Source organism: Centroberyx gerrardi, chromosome 20 (assembly GCF_048128805.1).
Source record: "Centroberyx gerrardi isolate f3 chromosome 20, fCenGer3.hap1.cur.20231027, whole genome shotgun sequence".
In the NCBI taxonomy this organism is placed as follows: domain Eukaryota; kingdom Metazoa; phylum Chordata; class Actinopteri; order Beryciformes; family Berycidae; genus Centroberyx; species Centroberyx gerrardi.
Genome location: NC_136016.1, coordinates 9089959 through 9113115, shown reverse-complemented (window position 1 = coordinate 9113115; position 23157 = coordinate 9089959). Strand labels below are relative to the sequence as shown.

The 23157-nt window shown below is 42.4% G+C and overlaps 4 protein-coding genes across 4 annotated transcripts; 2 read left to right on the top strand and 2 right to left on the bottom strand.

Moving 5' to 3' along the window:
- The first annotated feature begins 144 nt into the window (after nt 1-144).
- Nucleotides 145-4129, top strand: cox7a2l (cytochrome c oxidase subunit 7A2 like). The gene is made up of 3 exons (XM_071907885.2): nt 145-285; nt 2606-2740; nt 3670-4129. The coding sequence occupies exons 1-3, from the start codon at nt 214-216 to the stop codon at nt 3808-3810; spliced, it is 348 nt and encodes a 115-aa protein (XP_071763986.1). The 5' UTR covers nt 145-213; the 3' UTR covers nt 3811-4129.
- A 4040-nt stretch (nt 4130-8169) lies between these two features.
- pigf (phosphatidylinositol glycan anchor biosynthesis, class F) lies at nt 8170-11338 on the bottom strand. Its single transcript, XM_071907899.2, has 5 exons — nt 10966-11338; nt 10332-10423; nt 9085-9201; nt 8799-8907; nt 8170-8599 (listed from the first exon to the last, which is right to left on the bottom strand). The coding sequence occupies exons 1-5, from the start codon at nt 11191-11193 to the stop codon at nt 8486-8488; spliced, it is 660 nt and encodes a 219-aa protein (XP_071764000.1). The 5' UTR covers nt 11194-11338; the 3' UTR covers nt 8170-8485.
- A 1408-nt stretch (nt 11339-12746) lies between these two features.
- On the top strand, nt 12747-16797 carry cript (cysteine-rich PDZ-binding protein). The gene is made up of 5 exons (XM_071907870.2): nt 12747-12999; nt 13292-13357; nt 14084-14138; nt 15110-15213; nt 16246-16797. Exons 1-5 carry the CDS (start codon nt 12984-12986, stop codon nt 16308-16310), a joined length of 306 nt encoding a protein of 101 aa, XP_071763971.1. The 5' UTR covers nt 12747-12983; the 3' UTR covers nt 16311-16797.
- Nucleotides 16798-17636: 839 nt separating this feature from the next.
- Nucleotides 17637-20961, bottom strand: gch2 (GTP cyclohydrolase 2). Its single transcript, XM_071907881.2, has 6 exons — nt 20620-20961; nt 19856-19965; nt 19656-19711; nt 18916-18947; nt 18629-18713; nt 17637-18473 (listed from the first exon to the last, which is right to left on the bottom strand). Exons 1-6 carry the CDS (start codon nt 20909-20911, stop codon nt 18344-18346), a joined length of 705 nt encoding a protein of 234 aa, XP_071763982.1. The 5' UTR covers nt 20912-20961; the 3' UTR covers nt 17637-18343.
- Between the last annotated feature and the right edge of the window lie 2196 nt (nt 20962-23157).

The following is a 23157-nucleotide window of genomic DNA, read 5'->3' as shown; positions in this document are numbered from 1 at the left end:
CTATGCATAATACTGATCTAATTTGTACAACTTTTAGCGGTTTGGACTTATTGCACCAACAATGTAGGACTGCATGCCTCCACTTGAATTTTAAGCGGGCAGCGGAGAGGCAGCTGACTGCTACGTCATCTTCCGTCGACGGCCGCGAGAGGAAGACCTTTTACCGGGTGAATTTTGTTGTGGATAACACCTTCCCCGTCCTTCAGCTGAAAAATGTACTACAAGTTCAGCGGCTTCACCCAGAAACTGACGGGGACTGCTCCTCCGGCCGCCTACAGTCCTCAGGTGAGACCGGGAACTGGGGTTTCGGTGAGGAACCGGGTCGGTAGCTGCCGAGGATGACCTTCATATTACTCTTAGATAAGCCAATGGTCCATTCCCCTACTGTACCGGGTCCTATAAACGTCTTAAATGTCTTAAATTGAGGGATTAAAAGGTCTGGAATACAGTTAACTGCACTATTTAAGTCTTACATTCAGTTTAAGGGGACTGGTCGGTTTCCTTGTCTTGTTTCTCACTTTTTGAGAAATCAGCCCAGTTCCGCAGACTTACTGTATATTCTCATTGGGTCTGCAGTTGTCGTCATTTTTGCATTTATTTCAATTGCGAAACTGCTCCATTAAAAGTCCTCACAGTCAGAGTCCTAAATGTAACATAAGGAAACTTGCAGACAGCTTATGCAGACAGGCCGTGGTTGATCTGCTTCTCTTTGCCAGCTGGACACAATCCTAGTTCTCAGTTTTATCACACTTCATCAAAGCAGCTTTTTTTACTGTTTTGTCTGTCATCCTGAAGGGTTATTTCCTGTCAGTTTATCTGACCTTCAGGTAACATTACAGCCAATTTGGAATGTGTCTGTAGTTATTGGCTTCTCAGAGCATCTGTCAGATGTGACCTTTATTGCTCTTCTGTTCTTTATAGTGCGACCTGCTTATTATTCAATGACAGTAGCTGAGGCTGCTACTGACTCCCGTTTCAGAGTTTGGAAGTGATTTGTCACACATTCAAAGCTTTTTTTGGAAATGAAAACAAAATGGAGCCTCAACAAAAATGTTTTTTTCTTTTAGTGGCTGTTTGATTTAGAGATCGGTTGGCACAGAGCTACTTGGTGCTGCAGTGTCAGAATGAAGAGGAGAAAATGCACATCAGACACATAAACAATGTTTTAATTAATGTAAGAATGCATAAAAATGTGACAAATTTAGGTTAAATAAAGAGAGAAAATAAAACCATACAACTACATACAACAAATTCAAATTATTTACATGAGATTCCATACAATAACATAGGATAATAAAATACATCATATTTACCATCAGTTGTTGATACAGATTCCTTGCTCCTCGGCCCCTAAATGTCACATCTTGGCATCTCGGCTGTCATAGAAAATTTCAGCTTTTCCCAGTCATATTTATCACTTTCTTGGGTTGTTCATGCCTGCTCATATCATAATTCCGATATTTTCGACAGCACTGGAAGGCAACATTTACTGCTCTTTTGTCCTGCTGTTATAAAGAGGGCAACACATCAGACTGGAGAAGCTGTTTTCTCTGTCTTTCTGGTACAATGCACAAAGATAAATTAATGCTGCACGTTTAGTAAAGGCTTTATTTAAATGGCAAGTAAAAATTATTTACTTTCAGTCCATCTGCATTTTTGTATATGCGTCAAAATTAAATTCCCCACACTTTTTGCCTCCACACTATCTAACAAGGTAATGGGTCTTTTTAAACCAAGGTGGGTGGGGAAGCTTCCACCAAATGTGTGGATATTAAGTAGGTACACTTCTACTAAGGTAAAAAAACCACAAAAAAAAACTCTAACTCATAAATACCTTCTGAAAAACAACACAAAGCACCTCTGATGTTTTGTTAGTTACAGCTTTAGATGTACTAAGTGAAATAAACATGACAGTGCCATAATTGATGAGACTTTCCCCGGACTGCTCCAGCTTGATAGCTGTGCACAACACAGTGGGTTGTGTACAGTGAGTGAGGTGTTGTTTCTGAACATTTTCTCTAAAACTATTGAACCAAATCACATTGATCAATGATTTATATTTATTTCTGGGAGGGCTCTCTGGAGAGTTCATTAGCAACCAAAATCACAGGCTGGGAGAATGCAGCAGGGAGCTCATAAGTCATAAGCGAGACTCGTCTACTTCTCCATTGTGTTCTCTCTGGGCACCATGAGTCCACCTACTGTGTCTCACTTGATCCTGGTGTCCACTGCAACAAAGTGTGGGGAAAGGTCTGGCTGCATGAGACTAGGAGCCCATTAAAACATGATCTTTAAATTATGTAAATGTTATTTGACTTTGCCATTGATTAATGACGTAGTGCTTAACGAGCTTTTGACAAAAATAGGCCTAGATGTTAATAGAGCTTCCAGTGTTAAACTACTTGAGGTGCTCTTTATTAATCGTAACAGACACTTAAACAGTCTCACAAGCGGAGGCGTAACTTGACAAGAAAAGATAAATCAAGCGCTCCTTAGGTAATCACTTGTATTTTATGCTACAGTGGGTGGAGCTGGGTAATTGCGTTGTCTTGTTTCATCCTTGTATATTACAATAATAAGGTGAGTGGCTGTGTATTCTGTACAGGGACTGAGGCTGGGTGTGCCAGCGGAGTCCCCAACCATGATCTTTGCCACGCCCACCAAGGTGGTGTCAGAGGCCGGGTCCACGGTGGAGTACCTGGGAGCCAACAAGGTGCCTGACCTCCAGAGAAAATTCCAGGTAACCAAGACAACCGGCTGGAATAGACTGAATCTCAACAGGGTGTATGTCATTCTTAATCACAGCAAAAAGCTCTTTTTCCACCAGATGCTTTCACAATTTTTACAGCCACCTAGGTTTTTAGAACCAGAGATCACCTCAAAATGAGGGTTCATGACCTGCCAAAGTGGCTGTCAGAGTAGACAAACTTACCAAAGCAACTAAACTTATTAGTCAAAACATTCAGTTCTAGATCTACAAGCATTTAGCTGGTGACTGGTGTTTATTTCCCTCTCGGTTCTTAATCGCATTCCACTCTCCTCCCTCTGAAAAAATCCATCACAAGTGAAGGGCTGAGGGAAGTAATAAGAAACTCTGAAGTTGGGCTGTGCAATTACTCAAATAAATGGAAATCACAGTATTGACTGCTGCATTTTTCAAAATGCAAGAGACAGCGTTTTTTTTTTTTTTTTTTTTTTTTTTCATCGGAGGGAAAGGTTCCGTTCAGTCACCTAAACAAGAAATCCTGCAGCTGTGCAGAAACCATGGCCTCCAAAGCAAATTGCACACTGGAGAAAATCATTGTCATTAATTAGAAAGTCATTATGTTCAAACTGAATAGATCACCGGCGTGATGCACTTAAGTTTTTCAACCCAAATTTTTTGAAGGATGATATTTTTTTCTGTGTGTAGAAAAATATCACAATATTGAGAAAAATATTGTTAAAAAAAAAACAAAAAAAGAAGTCAGTGTGTTACATGGGGGCAAAAAAACAGGTAAAGTGTAGCAGGTAAAGAGGCAAGGGAAAAAAAGTAGTGTGTCAAAGAATATGCCAAAAAAATTGTATCATTATAATACAACTTACAACTTCCTTTTCTTGTTTTTTTTTTTCCCCATCCCATCTTCCCCCGCCCTCCCGCCTGCTCCATCCCATCTCTTCTTCTCTCAGACGACGGACGGCATCCCCGTCCATTTGAAGCGCGGCATTCCCGACAGGCTGCTGTACCGCACCACCATGGCCCTCACTGTAGGAGGCGCTCTCTACTGCCTCGTGGCCCTCTACATCGCAGCCCAGCCCAGCAATAAGTAACCGCCGCCCACCCCGGCTCTGACCCGGCCCCGGCCCCACAAGAAGAGAACACAAGAGGTCCAGGAACACCTGATCCAGCTCCAGCTTGGGTCTGACACTTCCATACCAACCCCACACCTCCTACATGTCACTGCTGTGTCACCCAATACATCAACCTGACCAGCCACCACATCAAGACTGAGACTGTTCTCAGGAATGATGATGGTTGGAATGGATGCCATCGACGCCAGTAAATCACACAACTGATAACTATATGTCTGTCTTCTTTGTAAAACGATATCTAAGTTAATAAATTTTATGAAAAAAAAGGTAAACGATACTTTGAGTGCAAAGTCTTTCTTGCCCCGGTTTGGTTGTATTTCACTAAAATAATAACACACATAGCACTGGCTGTGGAAGCCGTACCATTCAATGCCTAGCAACAGTAACAGTTGAAATCGATGGACTTGGAGGATGGCCAGTGGCAGCTAGCAACACATGGACTTCATACACAAAACTGTCCATAGGGGAAGGAACTGCGTCATCTCTCTCACCTCTTATAGATGTTAAACTAGGAGATGTAAAGATTATTTTCTGCTCACAGCTTTCAACAGGCTGTAGCCTGCCTTCAGTAGTGCAGTGATAACCGTGCGTGTGTGTGTGTGTGTGTGTGTGAGAGAGAGAGAGAATGATGGAGACACCCCGTCTGGAACATAGCTGCTGCTCACTTGGCTCAAATACTGTCTCTTATTTGTGTGTGTGTGGGCCCTGGTGTGATGTCAGATGCTCTGTGTGTGTGTGTGTGTGTGTGTGAGAGAGAGAGAGAGAGAGAGAGAGATTGTTCCAGACAGGCATGCTGGCAATCCCACATCAAGCTGCTAAAAGACTGAAAGGATACAGTCAGTAATCTGTCCTTGCCTTTTCTCTATTGGGCTGTGCAGGATATTGTAATGTGTACTTGGCCTCTGTGTTCTTCACCCTCATGTATGTTTGCGTGTGCTTATTGATTGCACAGGGAGGGGTCAGGGTCACGTGGTGCTCCCAGCTGGACGCTCTCCAGAGGTGTCCTCCACTGATTACATGATTGGCAGAGCTCCTCACAGAGAGCTCCACCACTTGCAAACACACACAAAGCACTTGCATGCTGCACAGTACTGTACATACAGCAGATGAAGGCTGTACAGGAGGGTTTTAGTTCTGGTTCGTGTTAGATCAGACTCAAACTAAAGAAGGAAATCAGTTCTGTGACATGGATGCAAACAGTCGGTCTCTAGTGTCAAAGTATGCCTCTGAAACTAATGTTGATTTTTTTTTTCAGGGTTCCCACAGGCCTTGAAAATCCTTTTGGATTTGAGAAAAAACAAAATAAGGCCATAAAAGTTTTTTAAAGTGAATGGATGGCCTTGAAAGTACTTGATTTTTTGTTAAAATATAGCACTCTAACGTGTCGATATGCCTCAGCTCTCTGGTCCTCTCCATCCTAGCATCAAGCAACACTTAACATCCAGAGGAAAACCCTGTGATGGAGATTTGTGTTGATACAGCAGCGGTTTTAAAATGAATCGATTTCATCAGGATTTTCTTGACTTGGCAAGATCATGAGTAAAATATGAGTTTTCTACAATGTCTAATTTTGACCCTTTTGACCCTGTCCATTTTGAGTCCTTGAATGTCACTGAAAACATCTTGAATTTGATGTCTAAGTGTGAGAACCCTGTTATTTTTATAATGTGCATGTGTTTCAACAAGGAATCCCCTGTCCCCTCCCCCTTCCTACCACCCTCTCTGTTACTGACTCAGTCACAACTTCCCACTTCAGCTTCCCTGAGAAGAACCTAATCATTTTGTGCACACACCTACACAGTCCTCAGTGTCACGGGATCTATCTTATAATATGTTATTTTTTTGTAAACCTTGTGCCTGTCTTTCATCAAGGAAACTCCTTTATACCCCTCTCTCAGCAACAGAGTGTCACGACAGCCTACTTGAGCTTCCCTCCGTAAAAAAAAAATGGACCCTTTTGTTTTGCAGCTCTCAGAACCCAACAGCAGAGACACAAGAGCTCGTCGTTAGCATGTTTAACAAAGCACACATTCACTCCTCAAACGAGTGTGAACACACCGGATGGAGAGCGCTCGGCGATGTGGCGAGAGGGGGGGAAAAGGAGCAAAAAGGAGAGAGGAGAAAAAAAAATGACAGGAAGCAACTGGGGTGTAAGGAGATGGAGAGAGGGAAGTGAGAGGGAGAGAGGGTGAGAAGAAGGCTGTTATGGAGGATGGGCGGGGGGAGAGAGGGTTTATGTGACTGGCCAGAAGAAAAAAACTGTCATGAAATTTTAATCCCTCTATTAGAGCTAGTGTTTACACATTCCCCTCAGCGGCACCAGGGGAACACAAGAGAAAGCTGCTCACGTCTGCGCTGTGAGGCGCTCGTCTATCCTGTCGCACCACCTCTCCACACCGATCCCCTTCTGACTGACTCATTTAGACATGACAGCAGAAGAAGACGCAGCTCAATTCAGAATAGAATACTCTCTCTCTCTCTCTCTCTTTCTCTCACTCACTCTCAGAGGAACAAAGGCAGAGTCTTAACACCTCTGCAAACACCAAACACGTGGCTGCACCCGCCTTGCAGGGAAACATGGGGGTGGGGGGTGGGGTGACAAATTACCTCTCATCACAATACCCTGCTACAATAGCACAGCCAGAGAACAAATAATGAATAAATAAAGTTCTCTGAGATTGAATGAGGGAGGGCAATTTGTGAGGCTTTTGTGTGTGTGTGTGTGTGTGCCGTAAGAGAGAGCGAGTGGCCTTGTGCTGCTCTCGTAGGTGAAATGACCCCAACTGGAATTGGATAGAAGGGACAAAAGCAACTCCATCCGCGCTCACATGCACGTAATGCATCAATAACACACACAAGCACTTCAAGGGGCACAAAGAGACACTCGCATATGGCTAGTCAGAACATGCCCAGCGCAGTGACATGTATGAATCATCTTCACAAAAAATGCATGTCTGATCCCCACCCCACCCCCCCCACCCCCGCCACTCTCACTACAAGGAGGTGTGATCAGGGTGAAATTTGACTCCGGCCAGGGTGAAATCAGTCATATCACCCGTACGATCCTCCGCTTCCTCGGCTCTTCACAGGTTACGAGGTGCCGGAGCCGAGGTGGAAAATAGAAAAAGGCATGGAGAATAAGGCTAATGGAGAACAGCGTGGGGTCAGATTGCCTGAGACTCACCGGAGAGAGGGAGATGGAGGGAGATTGAAGCATGAGAGGCGTGCTGATTGGTGTGCGCGCCACCTGTATGCACTTAATAGGCTTTCAAACTCCCTCTGTCTTTCTCCTGCTTGCGAAAAGGTATTTTTTTCTCTCTTTCTCTCCTTGAGGCTATTTTCCTCCGCCTGCCCTGGCCACAGCCTTATGTAAGTGGCCAAACATTGGGCAAAGGAGCAGATTTGCCCCGGGATGTGTGTTGGAAAATATCCCACAACCCCAACAGCACCAGACCCGAGCAAATTTCAGAAGAAAATCACACTGGAAATATGATCGCAATTCAATCTTCTTTCCCCTTTCTTTTTTTTTCCTTCAACGTAATTACTAGAGATGTATTGTATTACAAGTGTCTAAGGGACCGGGGGCTAGACTGTCTGCAAACAACATCCCTCATTTCCTCGCAATCTGACGCAGCGATGCAGAGAAGTAAGTTTCATTCTGGGTACTGGCTGTGAGGGAGAACAAGAGACGTGGGAGGCATGAAGGGAGAGAATTAATGTCCTTAAAATGAAAGTGAATCAATATGGTTGCCTGAGGTGAAAAGGTGGAATGAGAACGAGAGAGGGAGGGAGAGGAGGGTGTTGAAATGGAGTTCGAGGCAAGATTAATGGTTGTTTAAAAAGGAACAGTATTCATCAGCAGTCAGCTTCAGGTGCAGAACGAGTGCGTGTGCGTGTGTGTGTGTGTGTGTGCCTGAGTAGAAGTATACTTTGCTCTCTCTCGTTGCCTCTAACTCTCTGACTTTCCCCTCGCCAGTGCTTCAATACGTGGAGTTAATGCTGAATCGTAATACTGATTACTTTGTATTACTTGCAAATGAGTGTAAGGCTTGATCTATCCTCTTCATTTAAACTCTTCTCGCCTGCTCACACACACACACACACACACACACACACACACACACACACACACACACACACACACACACACACACACACACACACACACACACACACACACACACACACACTGATCCTACAGCACCACCTACAGGTTTTGAAAATATTTGGATTCAGTTAGTATGCCTAGGTCAAAAATAATTCCAAAGGGGAAATTAGATGTATAAGCCCTAACCCTTTAAGGGAACTGGACTCCTTTTTTTTATTACAAGTTAAACACACATTAGTTAACAGCTTCAACCACAAACTCCAAAAAGGGCAGATTGTTACAGAACTAACACTTTATTTGTGTCAAAATTCCTTAGGAACATCCTTCAGCCTTCATGCGTACAAAATAATGTTGCTCAAAGGTCTCATGTTATTACAAAATCATCTCTCCTGTTGGCAGGCAAAGGGACTTAAATGCTCCCAATAAATAATTGGTAAAAAGTCAAAAGGAATACAGCAGGAATACAAGAAATAGCCTTGAGGTCGCAGTCATACCGACACACACATACACATACACTTCTGTCCATCACTTGCACTTGTAGGTGAGCTGTTTGCGGTGATAGTGGATCCACGCAGGGGCGCCAACAAGCCCGGTCAGGAAGCCAATCACAGAGCCCAGGCTACAGGAGACAGGCCACACCTACAGGAAGAAAGACACGATGAGCCGGATCCTCCACTGGCACAAAGCATGACTACACAGAGGAGATAAACTACTAGACCACCAGTATGAGGTGTGAGGATAAAGATCCCACAATAGAAACGAGGTAAAGAGAGGATTTCAAGTCAGTATGTGTGCATATGTGCGTGTGAATGTTATGTTTGTGTGTGTGTGCTCTGACCTGCCAAGGCCTGTCCCAGTCCAGGGGTATAGGGAAGGCTCCCACCCAGGCGCCTACCACTGTGCAGGCCACTGTGATCTGCAGAGAAGTGTCCCACACTGACATAGCTCTGCACCCAGAGACAGAGCAAAGGAAGAATGTTTCAATTCACATTCATTTTAGAGACATGAGATAAATACATGAAACACGTGAGAGATGGACCACTAAAAACAGAAAGACAGGAAGCCGGACAGTGATGAAGAGATTGTGTAAGTGCGTGTGTGAGAGAGAGAGATTTTAGGCTTACCCATGTCGACTGAACACTCGTATCCAGGCCTGGACATTGGGACCGAGGACACAGAGGCACCTCAGTGTGGTTAGAGAGGTCAGCAGCACAGCGAGGGAGAACGTCTCCAGGGCAGTCCTAAAACATACATGAGAAGTTAGAGGCTCATCGTACCAATCATATCTCTACCTAGTAGATTGGAGTGCTAGTTACACAAACATTTCTCGGAGGCAGAGCTGCTCTGGAAGCAGAAATAATCTTATTGCTTGAGTTAAACCTCAATGGGCAGAGCCAAACAACCTCCCCATTTTCTGGCTAAAGGTCACACTAGACGATTCTAACCCCACCAGGACCATCCCATCGGCATTCAGGCCATGGTCATGAATAAATGAAAAAATAAATCATTGCCATTTTTTATTTATAGTCTGACCACACTGTGGTTCTTTGGCTCCACCAGTCAACCAATAAGATTATTTCTGGCTCCAAACCAGCTCAGCCTCCAAGAAATGTTGGTATAGCCGAACTAAAAATCCAATCCAATGTGTCCGGAGTCCAATGTGTGGACTCCGGACACACGGACTGAATCCTCACGGACTTTGGGTAACATCACCGATGTGTTCAGCATAGTGTGTGAATGTGAGAAGGTGTGAGGGCTTGAAATTGTATAAAAATGAGAAACGAGACAGGCTTCGTGACATCACACACTGACTTGGATGCAGTAATGTGGAAAGCCCAGAAGTACTTGGTCGGATGAAAACAGATATGGATGTCGTATTCAAATCATGTCTGTCTTAAGATACAAACTACTTACACTACACTAGTAAGACTAGTATTCTTGCCAATACCTGCCATGCTTGGTGTGTTTACATGTTTTTGGACGCTTCCCCAGTGTCCCTATTTATTGTCATCACTGACGCTATGAATTATGGGCAATTCCCCCTGGAAAGTCTGCAGGTTTTCAGACTCACTAAAAGTCCACATGGAAGACTCCAAAAGTTCACATCAGAGCCCTTAAGCACCTGCTGATTTAGCAGTGAGACAGCCCTAAGCTCTTGTGGACTTAGAGGGAGCATGCCTCAAAGTCTGTGAGGCTGTGAGACCGGACATTGGGATTCAGTAAGTCTCCCTCTCCTACACTAAACCTTACCCAACAACAAATACTCCTCCTTAACTCCCCCCTTTATTTTTTCTTCTCTATCTCTTTCTCTCTCTCTCTCTCACACACACACACACACACACAAGTACAAAGAGCAACACCAGCTACTCACTCAATCAGCGGTGCTCCATAGAGAACCACCACAGTATGGTAGAACAGGCAGGACAGCAGGAAGTAGAGACAGGAGCGAACCAACCTAGACAGCTACAGAAACAGGGTGAGGAGGATTGGGGTGAAGAGATCATGACAAAAAAAACAATCAGTGAGCGTGTGGAAGTAACAGTTTAAGCCTTTGAGGTCCAAACAGGGTCTAGATATGAATGATGTCTCTTGGACTAGAAAAGTCCATTTCCTGAAGAACATGTGTGAGCTTGCTGAAAGCAGCTGGAAGTGTAATTGCGTCAGCTTGAAAGGTGAAAAAGTTGATACATTTCAAAGAGTTAATGTTTTAAAAGTATTTACAATCTACCATTCACGTCTATGGAAAAAATACATAAATATCTAGGCTAAAGAGTATTAAAGGTTGAATACATCTTCCCATCTAATAACAATAAAGACCTACTCGAGTAGAGAAATGGCAAGAGTTATTATTATTATCATTATTATACAGAAATAGTGAGAATAGCATGAGTGTGCGAGTTTTCAGCTAACTTAGCCCACTGTTGCTAGCCTACTACTACTAACGTTATTTCCAACAATGATAATGGCTCGTGGGAATAGCACCATTAGTTCAGCCCGTACACTACCTTGTAGCCGAGTGTGTGTTTCTTGGTGGGCGGGGTGATACCGAGCAGCCAGAAGACGGCGATATTGACCACGGTCACGGCCCCGGACACCGAGTAGAGCCACAGCAGGTGCGTACCGTACACGGAGAATCCCTGCACGAGCACAGCAGGCAGTACGGTCGCCATGAACACCGAGGAGGCGATGATGGCATGCGAGGACGCCATGGCTCTGATCTCGTGGTCCCACATGGCGGCGGACGTGCCTATCGGCTCGACGAGACTATAACAAAATGTAGAAAGCCTTTCAAAGGCTAGTTTAAATACGAATGGACGGAGGGGATCAGTCACCCGACCTCTCTTCCGTAAACATGGAGCAACACCGAGGGCAGCGTAAAGCCCGCTGTAACATAGGTACCACCTTCCGCTTGAACTTCACAATAAAAGTCCCAAACATTTGAACGGATCAGAGGGCCTAGATCTGTTGGAATAATCAAAACATGTTGACACCATAAGACAATGCAAACGATAATACTGTAGTACAGTAGGTAAGTTATTCTTGGTTGATCAGAGGACCACATTTTTATTGTGAGGGTTCTCTCTCTCTCTCTCTATATATATATATATAAAATTAAATACATTATTAAATACTGTATATATAACTTGCATGATCAACTTTAGCCAATAATTTTCTTCCACAACTCAATGACAGTTGATGAGTAAGCTCAACGCAATATTAAATTACTGACTTGTAAATGGACTGAAACAGTATGGTAAACAGTATACAAACCACAGAAGAAAATGACCTGAAATGGAATGGGGGAGATTTACAAGCTGTAAATGATTTTAACATCAAATGTAGCCTATTATCACTTCTGGTCTCACAATGTACAACACACCAAATGTAGTAGATGAAATATAAAGTTGGATTGTGATGTAATGACAGGCGGCAGGGTGGTCTAGAGAGACGGTCCTTCAACTGGTTCAAGACACATTACATTAATTATAATCCTAGGACACATTTGCACAACAGCTGTGAAATGTGTGTACACATGCAAATTTGGTTTACAGATTCCTCATTTAAGGCCCTGTCCCCTGTTCAACTGGTCCAAGTTATAAAATGTCACTGTGTGCCAGGCTTATTGCTTGAAGTTATTGTTTCATAGATATATGTGCTAGAGGTGAAAGAACCTCGTTCATACAGGTTTATAACCTATTGGGCTCCTCTCATGTGATCTGAAATCTCTTAACCATTCGGATCACATCTCTTGAAATATTCAGCCATAAACTGATGTTGCATGATATGGAGAGAAACAGTCTCAAAAATGTCTCTGCTCTGCCAAGTTTCAATCAATCATTAAAGGAAAATAGGCCTATTGGTATTTATAATTTCCCAGGTCAATCAATTTCCCACTGATTGTCTTTGTTGTTGTGATGCAAAGCAAGGTGTATTTAAGGTCACAAGTACTGATTTGGTCACTTTCTTCTACTTAAGTAATATTTCAGCAAAGTGACTGTAGTTCTACTTGAGGATAGATTCTAGGTTCAAGTTTTAAATTAGCTTACTATGTGTAGCAAAGGACAGGGCCATGCAGCCAGCTGTTGGTTAATTGTTGTAAAAGTGTGATGAATGACTCAGATACACCTAACAATATATGAATATATGGAATTTAATGAGAAACCCCGCACAGCAATCACTGCCACTTGTTTTCTACAGGGAAACTTTTATTTTGGAGCGTAAATATAGTTCGAAGGTAAACCGGAAATTATATTATGGCTTATTGTCGCTAACTTCATAGAGGCGCAAGATTCCTTGAACCAACCACAGAAGGTCAGCAAAGCTTTACCGGGACTTACACTGACGGACTGTGGTATCAGCCAATGAGAATTGAGATTTTCAGGATTTTGCCCAATCAGTTTCCTACGATTAAGAAGCGGAAGATGGAAAACGTACCGGAAGTTTACAAACATTAACCAAGTGGCTAGCGTTTTGTTTTTGACAACAATTACAAGGCCCCAGTTACAACCAACGAAGAGAAACGATGGTTTGCGAAAAGTGTAAGAATCACTCTATGTAGCTGCTTTTCAACTACTAACGTTACTTACTTAACTTAACCTGCGTTTCTGATGTTAGCGAAGGCTGGAGATTCTCCTAGCTAGCATAATGGCTAGTGGAAGTTAGCAATACAGATGTGACTGAGATTCTCCCGTGAGACTCCCTTGACAGTAACGTTATTTTGTTCTATGAATCACCCACTAGCCCATTAAAAACTGTCATATATCAATAGGTCTTGCTATCCTTGTATCCTTCTCCGTTTTCTCTCCCCTATAACTTTTGTTCTTTCTTCAGGCGAGAAGAAGCTTGGTAAAGTCATCACCCCTGACACCTGGAAAGATGGAGCACGGAATACGACAGGTGAATTGAGGACGTAGACGTGGTTTAATATCCTTCAGACTATATTAAATGCCATTGCCAACAGGGCCAATTTTTGAATAAGGAACCGATATTATGATTTGTCTTGATACTTTGACCGTGGTTCAGCACCCATAAATTACCATACTTGCTCTCATTTTCTTAAACTAAAGAGTTCAGAGGCCCATAGCTACTCCTCCACCCAAGTGTGCATATACACACATCAGGTCATTTTGTGACTGGTATATAACTTTAAAATTTTTCAGTATGCATCATAAAATATTCTGAATTTATACCATACTGCAACAGTGTGCTTCAAGTGAAAAGCAAACGATAATGACATATTGTACACCAGTGACGGCTTATTATACACACTCATCACAACACGACATAGCCTAATAACAAAAGACAACCGCGCCCAAGACATGAGTAGTTTCACATTGTATGACATGTTGTTCTTCAAAACTATCAGCAGCACCAAAGAGCCATCTTCAGTCTCGGGCTATAATATTGCACCACATATTCAGCAGTTTAAAACATTTCTGTACACCTGGTCCTCCCTACATGTCACCCCACACAGACCGTCCTTTCTCCTCTTTTTGTGAACTGAGTTCAAACATATAAAGTTTATTTACTAATTGAGATCGATTGTTTTTTCCTTTTAAGTCTGCCACATTGTAATGTAACCTGGATGATGATGTCTAATGGTGTGTTTCTGCTTTCTATCAGAGAGTGGTGGGCGTAAGCTAAATGAGAACAAGATGCTGACTTCCAAGAAGGCCAGGTGAGGAGAAGGAATGGCAGTAGCCTCGGTTGAGACTGAGACAGTGTGGGCCTAACTTTAAATCATTAACTTATGATACCAGGGGTGTGACTCATCTCTTTTTTGGTTAGGGGATATCACCTTCTGTGATTGTTACCATTAAAGAAATAGTTCACCCCAAAATATAATTCAGTCATTATCTATTCAGCCCCATGTCAACTGAAACTCTGTTGAAGTTCGTAAGATCACCAAACACAGAGCAAGTTAGCTGTTGAACTGTTTTGCAGCCAAGCGATTGCAATGTGTATAAGCTTTGTTCAGACTGCAGGAAAATCCGATTTGTTTCACTAAAGATCGGATTTGAGAAACAAATCGGATTTGCCTGGATGATGATGTCTAATGGTGTGTTTCTGCTTTCAATCAGGCAGAACAAAAGCAGACTGCAGGCAAATCCGATCTTTAGTTCTGACTGTCCTCACTGTTATTTGCAAGTGAGCAGGTCGGATTTGTGTGTTCAGGCAAATTTCAGGCGGATTTGTGTGTTCTCAAATCCACCAAAAGTCCTACTATATTCTCCTCACTGTCAATGCTCTGGTTACACACTCAACATACAGCGCTCTTACTGATGACTCTGCTGTTACTGCAGGGTGACTGTTGGTGTGTTGTAGAACAAAGCATTGTCAGTGACATTTCATGCTGTTTTTGGAGCTGTAAAAAGATGGCCACATTAACTTCAGTATTTTGGGAGATGGGTGAGATGGAACTACTGGGGCTAACTCGCTGCGTGTGTGGTGGTCCTACGAACTTCAGTGAAGTTTCAGTTGACATGTGGGTGAGTAGATAATGAATTTTCATTTTGGGCTGGACTATTCCTTTAATCTCTTTTTGAGATTCAGTTTGTCCCCCCGCTGCTTCCTGTCATTTTGTGGTTTGTTCTGAACTTCTGATCACATCCCTGTGTTATGGGTCTGTAATGTGTGTCTCTCTCTCAGGTTTGACCCTTACAGCAAGACTGGCTTTGCTACCTGCCGGATCTGTAAGAGCTCAGTTCATCAGTCAGGATCACATTACTGCCAGGGCTGCGCCTACAAGAAAGGTAGGGATGCTCTCACACTGGACTACATTCATCAAGCTTCTCAATAGGGATGTGCTTATACCATTTCTCCACTGATGATATAATTTCAGAGGCAGAAACTGTCAGTATCATCACATTCGGAGTACGGATACCCTTTGTTTCATTAAACAGTATTGAAAAGGGAGAAAACGCCGTAGAGCTTCAAACACAAGCTCCAGTTCATACATTCCAGAGGCAGAAAAGGTGTCAGTGTTGGGTATACTCGTTGTGAACTACTTCTGATTGCGCAATGCAAGACCTGCCTTAATGGGATGACTGACAGGATGCAGTCCTCTCGAACTGCATTTGCAATTGCATTTTGCCAGGGAATCAGCGCAGTGGCGAGTGTATTAAATGGCAAAGACAGGAGGCGCTGTTTCGCTTTTTACATTTGGATAACCATTTACATTTTGCCACCTTTACAGCATAATATTGTCTTTGATAATGAAATGTAAAATGCCCTATTAGAGAGTGCAAAACCATATAAGGTAAATGACATATCAATTATAATTTTGACACCATTATTGCATAATCACATGAAACATATCTATGCAGTTCGGGAAATACATTTAAATTTTTCTATTTGCATCATCATTTGAATAAAGCTAAAAATAATAAAAGTTTAAATGAAATGTCAATACTAGTATAGGAATTGTCAAATGCAAATGACATTATTGAATTAGAATTTTCATTTTGAGCCAAAAACTGCACATACAAGTGGCAAATTTAAATTCAAATGTAGGATTACATGGCCATTTTACATATTACATTTCCATTTGAATTATGCATGCGATACGCTTCCATATGTAGGTTTCAAGCTACAGCATTGTGTGGACATTGAAAGAACTGAAAGACCTGCTCTGATGCTTTGTAAGCTTGACCTAAACATTTCTGCACCTGCCAGTGTTGACAGTGTGACTTCTCTCCTATTCTCCCTTATTTTTGTTTACCTCCTTTCTTTCTTGTCTCCTTTTTCTGTTTACCTCTTCTTTTCTTCTCTCTTCATCTTTTCAGGAATCTGTGCCATGTGTGGAAAGAAGGTTTTGGACACCAAGAACTACAAACAGACATCGGTGTGACAGTGTCCTGACCGGAGCAGAGATGGTAGTGAGAGGGATAAATGGAGGGATGAATGCAGGGAGGGAGGAAGGGGGGGCATCTTGGTCATCCTGTCAGGTTTTCACTATTCCCCCACTGACAGAGTGATAGAGTCAGCTATAACTCTTAACTGTTATACTTCCAAGCTCTGAGTGTGTGTCTGTAGCTGTGTGAGTTTTTGTGTTTGAGATTCATGTGGAGATGGCCTTGGCCTTATTATTATAGAGCGAGTGCTGCTGGAACTCTTAGCTTTATAGTGGCAATACACAGGCAAGCACTGTTGTCTTCAGTTACAGCACCAGTTGTCACCTGTTTCTCAAGCCAAGGCTACTTGGTTTTGTGGAAAATTTAGACTCAATACCTGTACATATAACAGGAGTTTTTGCTTCTTTTTTTTAAAAATCATATTCTGTGTGTAATTTATCAAGTGTTGTATTTTTTTTGAGTGGATTAAAGCATTCAATATGACGACATTTGATAGGCTTATTTTTTTCCTTGTGCCTTGAGGCATAAAAGGTATAATTTTAGCCCATTACGTACAACACATGCATATTCGTCCCGTTGCCTGTTATGATTGGTTAGAAACTCTAACATAATCCTGTTGTGTAACGTCAGGTGTGACCTCCAGTTCTGTCGGGGTCAGAGGTCATAGTTCACAGGCTGTCTGAGACAGTTAGCAACAAGCTCCTTCTTTGACATTTAAAGGCCTTGCTCTCCCTGAGGCCTTCAACTACATGTGCGCACACCCGTTTTATGTCTGATTAGTGATATATGCTGTGTTGTCCCAGGGCTTGAAAACAGCATTAGTCTCTATCTAATAACCAGCTAATACTGGTAAGTTCTGACTGTAGCAAATTAGTCATCGTTTAAGCTACTTTGACTGCTCTCCAACCTGTGTTCAATACCTGCTCTAATCGAAAAGCTACTGTGCAGATGATTTAACTGGCTGATGAAATCCTGAACCCACTAACTGTGGCTGGTTGATGAGTAAGTTAATCGGCTGCCCTTAGGCTCCAGTTATTCTTTGTAGCAGGGGATTCAGGGACAGCAGTGCCATATTATCCAATCTTATATCTGTTGTATCGCCAGACCAGAACCCTCACTGCTCTTGTCACTTTGATGATATCTGACAATCATTGATGCAAAGTAATGTTGAGGATCAACATTATGTCTAGTCCACTTTATCCCCTCACCATGCACAAAACACATATATTCTGTTTAAATTATATAACTGATAGGACAAAGAAACCAACATACACAAAGAGAGGATCACAAGTTCACATTTATATAATTTTATTTAGGTAGAGAACTTGCAAAGGACATGCTACAATAGTGATTGATAAAACACCAAACAAAATTCTATACAGTATAGCCAACTGTTCTACTCATCATAGGCGAACCCAGCTAAATTACTGTAATATTACTTCATAAAATTTCTATTAAAAATTTGTTACAGTACAAATATTTACAAATGTATCTGTAAATCATGAAAAATGGGTTGATCAAGTATTTAAGTCTGTGCTTACTCTCATTTGTTGGTTGTTGAATGAGATACAGTTAAAACGAATTAAATTCCCAACAAAACAAATTTGGAAATGCAAATCTTAAGTATTGCGATATTAGAACATTGTACTCAAGTTTCATACTAAATACAATATTGCCATATAAGACTGTAAAATGTCTTGCAGAGGCTAGTTAAAGGCACTATGGGTTGGAGTCTACTATTCACTGTTCATTGTTCATAAAGAGTAACAGTGATAAAAATACCAGAGTGTGTGTGTGTGACCCACATTGCTTCTCCTGCTGCAAGGCTTCAGCGTATTGAGGTGAGCTCTAGGATTTACCGTGGATTCTGATTCAGCTTTGTGTTTCCTCCTATTGGCTAAGGTTCATTCATTCACGTTCAATCATTTTTTTGGCTGGAACTAATGCTAGGTGCGGATCCACAGGCACCATAGAGCTGTGGAGATAGATGCTGTACAGAGGCTCGGCAGTGAGTGGTGCATGGCGCTTGTTAGGCGTGCTTGGAAAGAGTGAGGAACTCCTCTCGGGTTTTGGGGTCTTCTCTGTAAATCCCCAACATGGTGCTGGTCACCGTACGGCTGTTCATCTTCTGGACGCCACGCATCACCATGCACATGTGCCTGCAACACACACACACAGGTTCTCTCAACATGGCTTAAACATTCACATTCCACGTGCACAAGACGTTTTAGGACTCCTCCATATTTTGAGTGGCCTTACAAGTTTGATACATTCCATCTTTGTGCGGGTGGTATGTGTGTGTGGGTGCACTCACGCTGCCTCGATAACCACAGCTACGCCCTTTGGCTGCAGAGCCTCTGATATTGCCATGGCGATCTGTTTGGTTAGACGCTCTTGAACTGAGGGGGCAAACAAAGGAATTGGACTTATGCAAACGTGACACTAGCGAGAGATAATATGAGAGTTTGTTGTATTTCCTGGGTAAAATATTTGAAGAAAAGTGCTGTGAGGTCAATATTATTCCCTTTATGTCCAAAAGTAATACCCACATGACTCCTACCCGTATAGTGTACAGTTTATCTATTAAAATGTGTCCCTTACCTTGAAGCCTTCGGCTGAAGATCTCTACAATCCTGCAGAAACGGAAACACAAGCAAGGAGGAGAGGTCTGATTACAGATCGACTGTAATAATGATTAATCGTTTGATAAACATAGAGTCAGGTATCAGCCCCTGACCCCAAGCCTGTACTCCACCATCCCACATTTTAGGCCCTTTCATCTGTGAATCATTCACTCTGCAGAATTCTCTGAATCTACTGTGTACACCGGCATTAATTTGCTTTTTCCCCCCTCATCTCTTCATTTTAGTTTATCTTGTTAAATGCTGTTTATCATAGGCAAAAAAAAAGTCACAAATACTGGTGTGATCTCTGAAACGCAATAAAGTGTGTCTGTCAGTCTGGGTTTGTATATTCAGAGATTGCGTGATATTGAAAGGCTAGAGAGAATGAGAGGAGAGGGAGAGAAGGAGACAGACAGAGAGACTGTGATAATACTGGGGAGATTCCCACAGGTCTGAAGGGATTTTCTCATGGCCTGAGAGCGGCCAGGGTTAGGGTTCTGTCTGTGAGTGTGCTTGATGAGGGGACTAGATATTGGCCACAGGGCTTAGAGTATAAGCCTCCAGGTCAATGCACTGAGATAACAGAAGAACGCAGCCACCCGGCACTAACACCAGAAACATACAGCCATACACAGGGCCGTGGCCGGCTTCAAAGTGAGAGTGTGTGCATATGGTGTGTATGATGTGTGTGTGTGTGAGTCTGAGTCTGAGTTATACCTTGCCAGCTTGCTCAGTCCAACCACTTTCTTGTTTGGTAGATACCCAATATGAACCTGGAGACAATGTAGACAACAGCCAGTTAGAGTAGAGGTCACATAATCAGAGGAAAGGCTATCATATAAAACACACACACACACACACACACACACACACACACACACACACACACACACACACACACACGCGCGCGCGCTTACCTTGCCAAAAAAGGGCACCAGGTGATGTTCACACAGTGAAAACATGTCTATATCCTTGACAATCACCATCTCATCATGGTCTTCATCAAATATGGCATCATTCAGGATGTCTAGGGGCACACACACATTTTCATAAACATCATCCACTTACATGATTAAGTTGGTTTGGACATACATTAGAATTATTAAGGAATAGTGGTTTATCAATCAAGGGGTAGATTAGTATCAGAATGTACAACAACAATGAAAAACCACTGTAATAGCTGTAATAGTCTATTCATATAGGGACTTATGTGTTTGTAGAAGCCAATAGTTTATAGTGACCTTGTAGTACTTTATAGTATTCTTTATCTGCGATGATTTCACTATAATATTCCTATGTAGTTTGCTGTGATATTTGTATAGCCTAGTATCTTAGTAAACGATGTCCTAGGATTGCTATAGCTCTTTTTCCAAATGAACCAATGACATAAAGCACACATTCCTTCTAAAGCTGTGTTAAGCCGACAGGTTGCTGCATGCGCGGTATTAACAAACAATAGTATTATTTAGGCTATTCATTAATTACATAAGAAGCTACAGTAAGAGAGAGAGAGAGAGAGAGAGAGAGAGAGAGAGAGAGAGAGAGAGAGAGAGAGAGAGAGAGAGAGAGAGAGAGAACCACAATACTGATAGCGTAGCTAATTAAACAAAAGTAATAACAACTGCCCATCACGATCCCCCAGTAGGACAACATCAGAGCACGGTACACGTTGAGCGCTTACCGTAAATAGTCTCGTGGTAGCCCTTGGTGAGGAATTGCATGGCTTTGGCGGCGCGCAACGGCGTGCGCAGCAGCCCCTGCCGGTCGGTGTCCTCCCCGAGCTCCCGCAGGATGCTGGTGTAGGCGGCCTGGAGCGCAGGTAACCGGGACTCGTCCTCGTCTTCTTTGCGGGACGTCTCGTGCTTGCGGTGCGCCGCGGACTTCATCGTCTCTATGCTGAGCTCGCTGAAGCCGTTGTTGCAGTGGAAGTCCGCCACAATGCTGCTGACCTTACCGTTGCAGTGGCCGTTCATGTCGGAGCGCTTTTTGAGATTCAATCTAGGACTGGAAGAGAGAAGAGTCGTGAAGTTGTGCTAACCAGCAAGTCTCGTACCCTTTTGCCGGCGCGGGCAGTGTTTATATAGGCCTCCCCGCTGCCGCGTGCGCATCGGTAGCAGATTCGTCAAGGTTTCGACCACGTCAAAACATTTCGTTTCGTAAGCACCACGTTAAATGCCATGACTGGCAAAAGGCAATTTACATCTCCACTTCTCAATTTACATATCCACATCACTTGACGCCCAATTCTAATCCATTACATTCCCTGAAACTGTAGACAGACAGTCTTTACAAAGCTCTGCAGGCTCATGACTTCACGTGCAGCTCATGTTTTAGTGCATTCATTTGTTTATTTTATTTTATTTTTTTTAATTAACACAGGCATTATAAACTATTCTTATTTTTATTCTTTTTTTTATTCTTATTCTTATAACCATTAAAAACTCGACATTAAGCAACATCCTTATTAAGTTATTTACAGGATAAATAAGTCATGAAAGCAATAAACTAAAATGAAAAATATAAATATGGACAACAATATTAACAGTAAATAGAGAAAAAAAATTCACCAATGTGGTGAAGGGATGCGAACCAGGTGAGGGGAAAGGGTAAAGGGGTGGGGTTGGGGTTGGCTCCAGTTAGGACACAGACCCTGGTTAGAGTAAGAGGTGAAGGGTGGGGTCAGGATAAGGACCTTGGTTAACCTACAGGGAGAATAAGATGCTACCAACTAGTACAAACATACTAACAAAATCACTATACCAGCAAAAAACATGGTAGGTACATGCTACAATACAGGTCATAGCTCAAGTAATAGCAAGCATAAAACGTGCATTTTTAAAAGAGTTTTTAAGGAGGACACAGAGTTGGCTAGCCTGATTTTGTCAGGCAGGTCGTTCCAGAAACAAAGGGCCTTGATGGAGAGAGCTTCAGTCTTCAGTCTAGACTGTGGAACGACCAAAAGAGCGCTGCCCAAGGATCTCAGGCTGTGCTTGGCCTTATAAGAGGTTAAAGGCTCAGAGATGTAACTAGGTGCTTGTCCATGACGTGCCTTACAGCTGATCAATACATTTTTTGACCTTACATTGACACTGAAGTGAAGCTAGAACTGGAATGAGGAAGTAAGGGAGTGGCTCTAAGGTAATTCAGATATGGGCCAGATGGAGCTTCTGATTGCCAGATTATAGAATCTCTACATGCTGGAATGAGGTGATACAGATGATAGAGTCTTTCCTCTGAGAGGTCAGAGTGCTTTAGAATTAATGAAGGAACAGCATTCTATGCATGTCTTACTTTACTAGTGTACTGGTAATCATGCACACATCGTTTTGCATGCGTCACATTTGCGTGCATGGTGTGTGGTGCATCTAGAACGATTATTATCGATGTAAATAATTGTCCGCTGGGATAGATGCCATGTGGGCTAGTATCCTGTCTAGCTTAAAGTGCTTAATGTGGCACAACTTTTATTTTTACTCATATTTACTTACTTACATATAATAATTACTTCATTACATTTTAAATGTTTTTTTTTTTTTTTCTTTTAATCAACTTTTGTTCACCACTTCGAACGTTTCGAGATGTACTAGACTTTTGTGTTTGTTATACCTTTCTGGATCAATTTGAAGCCAGCTCTTGACATAAACAAGAAGTATCATTGTTGTAATAGTGCTGGCTTTAACTTCTTTTAATGTATGCATTACATAGTTATAATGTCAGTACCTGACAAACAATTAAAATAATTGAGCACAAAAAATTGACTCCAAGATTATTACGGTTGGAAGATACATTAGTAGAGCGAGGGCCAAGATTATTTTGGATTCGAACACTGACTGAATTCAGACTTATCTGTGTTCAGTTGTAAGAAACAAAGAGATACAGCTTTGAATATCCAGAAAACAGTCATGTAAAGTGGCCAACTGCTTGATATCACTTGGGTTTACCAAGAGGTACAGTTGGGTATCATCAGCATAACTAAAATCATGTTTGTGAATTATATGGCCCAAACAACGTTGCCGTTTTTCCAGTGATGACGTTTTCCAGTGATGGCCTGGTCTCCTCCATAGAAACAGAGGAAGTTCTATCATGCATATAGGAGGAAAACCGGTCTACCAGTGTAGGCAGTACCAGAGATACTGACCGAGTGTTTGAGATGTTCTAGTAGGAGAGAAAAAGCAGCTGTGTCAAAAGCTGCACTAAGACCTATGAAAACTAAAGCAGA